Source organism: Netta rufina (assembly GCF_964035555.1).
Source record: "Netta rufina genome assembly, chromosome: 8".
NCBI lineage: Eukaryota > Metazoa > Chordata > Aves > Anseriformes > Anatidae > Netta > Netta rufina.
Window position 1 is genome coordinate 31,059,158 of NC_140131.1, and position 9,116 is coordinate 31,068,273.

The window sequence follows — 9,116 nt, forward strand, 5'->3', positions numbered from 1 at the left end:
TGCGCGGGGCGGCGCTTCCGCCGGAAGCCGGAGCGCGCTTCCGCCGCCTGCCTCCCGCCTCCTCCCCTGCCTACCCGCCCAGCGCCGGAAGCGGCGGTGCCGCGGGGGGCGGGGTCACGTGGGGCGGCCGGGCCGGGCGGGGGGCTGGGCGGAGCGGCACGTGACACGGAGAGGGGGGCGCTGGGGAAGGGCAGCGGGCGGCAGCGGGCCCGCAACGAGAGCGCTGCGGCTGCAGGAAAAGCAGCCGGTGCTGAGAATCAGGCGGGCTGTGCTGCTACATTGTAAGCAGTGAAGAAGCACGGGTTATTTTTTGTATATATATATTATATTACGTGTATTAAATACTTAGGAATTAGTCGATGCTTGTTTCCATGAGAACAAATCTCTATAAAGCAGACTAAACCTATAGTTAAGAGCATTTTAATTTTAAGGTCTGGCAAACTAAAGTTCAAGATACATGCATTGAGATTAATATCTTTGAGCTTGCATCAAATCATAAGACATTTAACAAAATAGTAACTATAACAAATGTTCCAGGTTACACAATCTCATGCTTATTGTGAGGGTTTTCCTAGGTCAAAGCTCTTTCTGCTTCTCCACCTTAGCAATTTGATAAAGTTAAGACTTGCACTGAAGATTTTGTCATGATGAAAAACCATTTTGTAGAATATATCAATGGGTAAATCGCCATTTGGATCTGCATATTTGAGAGTTGTCATCGGCGTGTACAAGGTGTTGGTCTGATGGCGAAAAGGTGGGTTTTCTGCAAGAATTATCTTTACTGTATGCTGTCAAGAAAGAAAAATGAAATCTTTAAAGAACCCTTACCAAAATAGTAAATTAAACATTTAGTTTTCAGCTAAGGAGAGGAAAAGTGGAAGAATAAAGTTTTAGAATTGTGTAAAATGCTGCATGTAGTTTTATGAAAATGTCATTACATTTTTTTTCTTAAAATAATGTTAAAGCCAGAAGTACTTATTCATGGTCCTAATTCTGTTCATCTACAGCATGATGATAGCACTTTACACTTAACTATCCTGCATAGTCCTCCAAAGTTATCTCTGTAGGCCCACAATAGGTAGATACTTTCTCTTACTGCTGACTGGAAAAGGATCAGAACAGTGCGCTTTGCAGCAAGATAGGGAAGCTTCAGCTGACACTTGAAGCTCCTCAGTAGTACCCAGCACCTGAAATTGTTGTCCCCTTCCTGAAGACAGCCCTAAACACCAGGAACTATGTCCAGGTATTTTCTATTATGCCTTGGTGTTGTACGGTAGCCAAGTGAACTTCATATTAGCCTTGCCTTAGTGAAGGGAGTATTAGTGAGATAGAGAGGCTTTAAACAAAGGTTCCCAAAGGTAGGAACCCTGCAGAGACAGAAGGTAGCACTGCGGAATGCCCAGACTTCACCAGATGGTCCATGTCCCCAGTTGCGTGTAAGTTACAGTTCACAATAGTCTTAAATTGAAAAACGAACATTCTTTTAATGTTCTTACTGGTTTTGTTTAAGATTTGAAATTCTCTCAAGGTTTTAAAAATCATTTTAAATTACATAAATTCCATGTACTTATATCTTAACACTTCTACAAAAACAAACAAACAAACAAAAACAAACAAAAAAACACATCACCAACCAACTGGTGCATTCTTAAATTAAAAATACACAAGAGAAGAGATTTGTTGGTAGGTTACCTCTGCAACATCCTCAGCACTTTGTCCCAGGCTCTGGAAAATTTGTTTGTAATTTTTAAGGTAAATATTAGTAAACATCTCAGCTGTTTCCTCATCTGCAGCTGAAAGATCCATTTTCATTCCATCTTCAAACACTTTTCTTTCAAACTCTGTAATCACTGGGCCTGGTTCAATCAGACTTAACCTATTCAAAAGCCAAGATATACTGGTTACGGACTACTCTCCTCATGGGAAACACACCTCTCTATACTTCTTTAAAAAGTACATTAAAGAATTGCAGTCTTGATTACATGCTAGCAAGCAATGTTAACATTGTATTTTGACAAGGTGATCAATAACATGTTGAATTTATTCAATGAATACTGAATTATTGAAACTCCTACCCATCCCCATAGATCAGAAAGTCTGTAGAGCTTAAATTTCAGGGAAGCACAGCAACTTAATTCATATGGAAGTGAGTACAGTTACTACCTGCCATCTCACAGATGTAGAATCTGAAAATTATTTATCCACAAGAAGTTCAGAAATACAAAGAAAAAATAGCTTCAGGATCATAAAGTTAAAATATATATATATATATATATATGGACAAAATCCTACATAGATTTGCTACAGCTTTCTCATGATAATACTAGAAGTAGATGAAAGTTGCGAAAACATGGATTTTATTTGTCAAGCTGTCAATATCACATAACTCAAGATTCCCCTATAATACCATATAAAACAAAATACTGAGAATTTTGCTGTTGATAGACCAATTTGGCTGCTGCCAAATATGGAAAAATTTATTTTGATACTGGTCAGATCTTTTCTGGTTCTACTCTCAGACAGTAATTATCCCCAGTCACAACTTCTAATAAGACACTCCTTGGGATAGGACCTCTTCATAGGGTTGAATTTTGGGCAGGCTCTTCTTTAGAACTAAATCTACTATTGACCTTGACAGCAGAATTCCAACTGCTGCTGGAATTAAAGCCTTTTCTCCTGCATCACTCTTCACACTGGACCTTGAACTTTTCCTGTACTACATTCTGCACACTACATTTTTTAAACCTTCTTGTTTTCTGTTTTTGCTTTTTATTATTACAATACTCATTTTAAATCTCTCCAGGCTTTTCAGAGATTTATACAAAATCAAAGTTTGATTTATACAAAATCAAAGTCATGTAATCCCATGACAGCAGCTGTCTCTTCTCCCACTGTACAGGAGCTAAACACTCAAGCATACAGAGACACAAGGGATGTTTAACCATTGTTGGACTTCACACAAAGAACGGTGGGAGAATTATACCAAAGTGAATACACTTGACAAATCACTGAAGTCCCCTAGACAACGAACAGGACTGTTCTCTCAAATACTGTCTTAAACACTGAAAAATAGTACTGCATTCTTGTTGCTTTCCTCCCACCTCCTGTCCTTATAGGAATCTCATCCTGTGTTCCTTTCTGATGAATTTCTACATGCTGTCTTTGAGCCCTTGACCTTTTTTATCTTGACCTCTAGAAAGGACTGTTATCCTTTTAAAAGGAAAACATTACAGGTTGGTATTATTTTATTTCTACAATATTATATGCAAGAATCTGTTTTCAGAAGTATTAAATAGAGTATATTTTGTCCAAACCTAAAAACCTCTAACTGTCTATAAGAATGTTTATTTTTGTATCAAAATTATTTGTTTATGTAGTGTGAAGAATGTGGACGCTTTGACGCCTTTTGTGATATATGATTTCCGTGGGTTTCTCAATCTGTTTCTCCTAGACAGCAGCAAGCTTGAAACATTTGTGCAGTAACTCTGAATATATTTAAAACTGTCTAAAGTGTAATTTACACCTGTGGATCGATACTTACTGCAGTTTGAACTTCAGTGCTTGTATAGCTAAACTTTCGCAAAATCCTTCCACCGCAAACTTTGATGCAGCATAAACATCATTAAATAAGATACCTGATGGTACAAATAAAACAGCCTGAGAATGTGATCATATTCATCATGCAAGCAGTTTAGTTTTAACACTTGTTTTCCTAGCAAGACTACAGAAATTCTGGGAAAATACATTAGACCAATATCCACAAGGATTTTCTTAATGAGACAGTTCATTAGTAATAGTAGTTTAATATTCTGAGTAGTTAAGTAGTATTAAATACTGCTGTTTTGTTTGTTTGTTTTTGCATATGTTCTCAAAATTCCTTATGCTAAAGCATGCTTGACTAACTTAACGGTTTTCCTCTTTCTAGCTGATACTGTGATCTCTCTGGCTGCTATTTAATATTCTATAGTCTACTGGATAAATGTATACACATACAATGCCACCTGCACTATTTATCAACAAGACTTCAAATAGACTGGAGATAAACACAGAAACTGACCAGATTTGATTATGCAAGAGATCCATCTTGCATCTGAGGGGCTTAAGGCCATGAAGTTGGTCAGGGGAATGGAGCACCTCTCCTATGGGGACAGGCTGAGAGCTGGAGATGTTTACCCTGGAGAAGAGAAGGCTCCAGAGTGACCTTACTGCAGCTTTTCAATGCTTAAAGGGAGCTTATAAAAAAGATGGAAAGCAACTTTTTGCTCAGTCAGATAATGACAGGACAAGGGGGAATGGTTTTAAAATAAAAAAGGGGAGATTAGAGGTCAGGAGGAAATTCTTCACTCGGAGGGTGGTGAGGCCCTGGAACAAGTTGCCCAGAGAAGCTGCAGATGCTCCATCGCTGGAGGTGTGCAAGACCAGGTTGGATGGGGCCCTGAGCAACCTGATCTAGAGGGAGGTGTCTCTTAAATGATCTTTAAGGTCCCTTCCAATCTGAGCCATTCTATGACTTGGAAAAAGCAGTACAGCAATCCGATAACCACACTTGCAGTTTGCTTTAGGACACTTGCTCACCAGAATAATCCAGGTTAAGATCAATGCCAGTGCCTTAGTAATTGAAACAAATACAGTCAGACCAGAGGGAGTGGTAGAAATTTTTCTTGCTAGAATTAGCTCTGTGAAATTTTATGAAGGGAAACTTCACCAAAAGATGGTACAGTTGGCCAGGACATGACTGGAGTTTGTTCCATTAGCACAGCATAGCAAGTGTGCTTGCCTGTCCCCAGAATCCTTTCCAACAGGAAAGTGAAAAGTGATATTACTAAATCTTGTTTTGCAGGTAATCTCTAGTAATTAAAATAATAATAATAAAATAAAAAATAGAATTTGACTTAAAACTGATAGCTTTACTCCCATGAAAAAAGAATTCACTCCACAGCTTTTGTTGTTAAGATGTCTTGAGAGTAGTTGTGCATACTACTGGGATACATAAAACACCAGAAATAAATGCTATGCTTCTTGGAGTTTTAGTATTACAGAGCTCAATAAATAGATATGCTAACTCCTACACTTTTTTTAGGGAGAAAAAAAAAAAAAAGAGGTGTGTTCTAGATTGTACATACTGAACTTTTAGATTAAAAAAGAAAAAAAAAAAAAAAAAACACTTTGCCTTGTATTCCCATGACACTGCTTATTATAACTATATGCCCGCTTTTTCTCCTCTTCATGTCAGGCAAAATCTCCTTCAGGAGTCGAACCAGTCCAAAGAAGTTGGTATCCATCACCGTTTTCATTTCATCGATGGTCTGACATTCAATTGGTCCAATAAGCCCCATTCCAGCATTGCTAACTGCACAAAACAGAAGACGACAGTGACCAATAACATCCCTAAACATTAGCTTATCTTTACTGGAAAGCGTTTAGAAGTAAGATAAGGATTAGGGATTAAATAATGCTTAGAGAAAGGATTAAAGCACAAAAGATATTATTGTGTTAGTCAAGCTCTGCAAATACACTTCTCTATTTTTATTTTTTGCTTAATTATGGTTTTAATCCAATTAAAAAATCCAATTATCTGATACTTTGCATTTTAACCAATTTATTTCTGATTAGTCCTTTTTCTTTAAATTAGAAAAGGATTACAGGAAAATGTCATCATTATTTGTTCATCATTCAGTAGCATAAATTAGAGCCTATAGTCAATGCCCATATCAATGAATACAAGACTTCAATCTATTCCAAAAGGTGCTAGACAAGGCCATATTTTAGTATGCCTTTTAGGTTTTTGTTTGCTTTAAAAATTCAAGTCTTTAAAAAGAAACTTGTTTGTGTTTTTTTTTGTGTGTGTGCATGTGTCTCTTAGGTGTTTATAAGTGGGGAATGACAAAACTGGCATGCTGCAATAAAACTACTGTGTCAAATCGGAGCATAATACAGTCTGCAGAAAAATTTTGTTAAATGGTTCTTTAATGAGTTCTCAAAATGAAGACAGGTCCTTGATTTTCTTAGAGATTTCATTGCTGAGAACATAAGCATCTTTCTTCTATTACTATTTATTTTTAGCAAAATAGTACAAGAACACTTCTTGCTAAATGATTTGCACAGTACAACTATAATTCTCAATACAAAATTAAAGTACTCTTACTTTGCATTTGTTCTTTTACTTGCTAATTACCAAGTGCTATTGCTTTCTTAGTAGACAACACTATTAATTTTATTATGAACAGAGCTGTGCTTCATCTATAGGGCAGAAAGTTGTACATGAAGACACAGATTTAGGCAAAAGTTCTATTCTCACACTTACTAAAAAACTGCATCATCTTATCCAAGATGTATCTTTTCTGTGATCAAGTTTCTCCTTTGTAAATAGGAGAAACAAGTTTCCCTGCTTCAGGGAAGCACAGTGAGATTTAATCCATATCTGCATGAAGCCTTAAGAATAATGAACAAATTAGGCAATTATTATTAATTTGATAATTTAAAAAATACACTAATTAAACTTCTCCAGAGTGTTTGAATAGATGATAAACAGAAAACTTATCTGTTCACAGCATACACATCTTGTACTTGCCTAAGACATCAATCCTTCTGTCAGGGATACTATTCACACAAGTTTTAATGGACTGTTCATCACAGACATCCAGTTGTTTAATTTCCAGGGTTTTGCCCAGCCTGCGACCTGCAGCCTCCTCAAGTGCCTCCTTCTTGGCCAGATTGCGCATTGTGGCGTACACTGCAACATGTCAGAAGCAATAGTTAGTCAAAAACAAAACCTTTTCTGTGGTAATGTAACAGAGAAGTATTAAACAATATTGTTTCATTCATATCTTAAATATCATTGATAAAACCCAGTTAAAAATTGAAGTGGAAAGAACTTATTTTCAATGCACATGACACTATTTTTCCATAATCTCATTCTGAAACCTTCAAGGAATCTAAAAGAAGAATTAAACCAGTATGTGCAATGTAAAACATGCAGCATGAGAAGACACTACTATCAGCAAAATTTAAAGCTATGGGTACCAAGTCAGGCTGCTGAGTCATCTTTAGTATCCAAGCACAATATGTTTAGCAGAAATATCATAACTTTACTAGGAAAAAAAAAAAAAAAAGAAGTGGAAGACAGCTGGCTCCTCAGATTGCAAAAAATGTTCATTTGTGCAACCTATTTCTCAAATTAGAAATTAGTTTTATCGTTCTTACGCCCTGATTACCAAAAAAAAAAAAGTATGAATCTGCATCCAGCCACTTGGCAGTAAAATACCGTAAGAATAAGCTTGAGAAACTGATTTTCTACAGATTGCTGTATTTACTTTGCCATCCATTTTCAGTCATAGCAAATATCCCATTTTGCAAGAGAAAGAAATCCCAGTCTCACACTTTTATGGGTGAGCAACGTTGGAATAATGAATCACACTTCAGGGAAAAAATGTAAATTTAAGAATTCTTTTCCTAAATTAATTTTGTTGGTCTTCCAATTGGCATGCATGTTTCATTCAACAGAAATTTAGTAGCTAGAAGCAAAGTTAACTGTGTGGATGCATATCCAGGCAGCACACTGCAGGCATTTTCAACTATTTATGGTGGAGTTTTTTTGTAAACTAATTTTGTAACAAGTTCAAGTAGGTGTTCAGCTTTGATACAGGTACAGAAATACCATCTGCTTACAAGAAGCAGTTTATTTGCACTGTATTGCATTTTTTTGCATGGTAGAAGGGGGTTAAACGGAAAGCAATCACCAGATTGAATACAGTCAGCTCTGATAAATCATGGAGGGAGGGAAGAGAATATTGCATTGAAGAACGTATACATATACATAAATAAAGATAAATAACAGAAATATTGTTACCTTTAAATCTTTTCTGTTCATCTTTTGCCATTTTTACAGCTAAGGCCAGTCCAATTCCTGAGGAGCAACCTGTAATGAGGACATTTCTTTTTGCCATCCTTTTCACTGTGTGGTTCAAGCAAGAGTTCTTGCCCAGAGGCACAACAACCTAAATGCAGCTACAGTATAATTGTCACTGGCCTTTAATGCTATCTGCAGCTTTCCTGAGTCAACAAATCCCAAAATGCACACCTGGACCCTGCATGATTAAGGGATAATCTCCAACTAGACAAAAACAGAAACAGATGCTCCTGCATGAGCTTATAATCTGCATTACCAATATGGACAATATTTAATATAAAACTTAATTAGTCTTTGAAATGAAACATTTGTAAACTACATAAGATTTTTTAAATAGTAAAATAATCATTTTGCACATTACTGGAAGAAAAAGCTTTGCCACAATTACAACTGCCACTAGAGACAACTAGTCTGTTGTTCAGTCCAGCACTCACATCAATGACAAATACCCAAAATACGACCCCTTTGCTAAAGGTGTTCAGAATTTCAATGCTTACAGCACCCTCCACATCCTTTTGAAATAGAGTAGCGCTTGAATTTATTCCCTGATATCTTATTATTATAGACATGTTTGTAACTAAAAGTCCTAACAGGCTTTATAGAAAAAGTAAACTGAAAAGTATGCTGTCGATTTGGAAGGAGACAAGTTATTTAGACAGATTCCTCACATTTATTTTTGGCACTGTTCCCATACAAGAAGGGGGAAAGTGAGCAAGCATGCTAGCAGTGAAGAACAACTAGAAAGACACTAAACTGACCAACTTCACTACATCCTTGCAATCACTGAAGACTTCGAACATTTTCTATTCTCTAGCTGACAAGCTGAAGGAAAAAAGTTTTCCAAGAGACAATAACCCCATGTTAATACAATACAGTTCAGAAGAATTAACTTAGTTTTCCAGGATTTGTGTAGATGTAAACTAGTTAGTAACTCAAAAGAGTAGAACTCTACAGAAATGCTTCACTGAAATGATGTTAGCTTTCCAGACAAACTCATGTTGACAGTATAACAAATGAAATCATTAACCTCTCAGACCCGCAAAATAACAATACAACATTTAAAGTTAATGAGAAATTGTAATTATGTTTCTATTTATTTATCAGGTTAGACCCATGGCTTTACCAAAGAAGTTAGTATACACAATTAGATACACAATTTTACTGCAAATGCTGTTTAGCTGATTCAGCCATTAGGCAAATTGCTATT

General features: G+C 36.5%; 1 protein-coding gene across 1 annotated transcript; it reads right to left on the reverse strand.

Moving 5' to 3' along the window:
* Nucleotides 1-440: 440 nt before the first annotated feature.
* On the reverse strand, nucleotides 441-8,445 carry LOC311212179 (retinol dehydrogenase 8-like). The gene is made up of 6 exons (XM_084291368.1): nucleotides 7,850-8,445; nucleotides 6,568-6,733; nucleotides 5,171-5,346; nucleotides 3,542-3,635; nucleotides 1,693-1,876; nucleotides 441-788 (listed from the first exon to the last, which is right to left on the reverse strand). Exons 1-6 carry the CDS (start codon nucleotides 7,944-7,946, stop codon nucleotides 555-557), a joined length of 951 nt encoding a protein of 316 aa, XP_084147494.1. The 5' UTR covers nucleotides 7,947-8,445; the 3' UTR covers nucleotides 441-554.
* Nucleotides 8,446-9,116: the final 671 nt, after the last annotated feature.

Bases quoted from the DNA above. Each gene is read 5' to 3' on its own strand.
- LOC311212179 (XM_084291368.1), bottom strand. From the start codon at position 7,946: ATGGCAAAAAGAAATGTCCTCATTACAGGTTGCTCCTCAGGAATTGGA. The intron at 6,734-7,849 runs GTAACAATATTT...GACATGTTGCAG, and splicing joins TGAACAGAAAAGATTTAAAG to TGTACGCCACAATGCGCAAT. The intron at 789-1,692 runs GTAACCTACCAA...CTTTCTTGACAG, and splicing joins GTGCTGAGGATGTTGCAGAG to CATACAGTAAAGATAATTCT.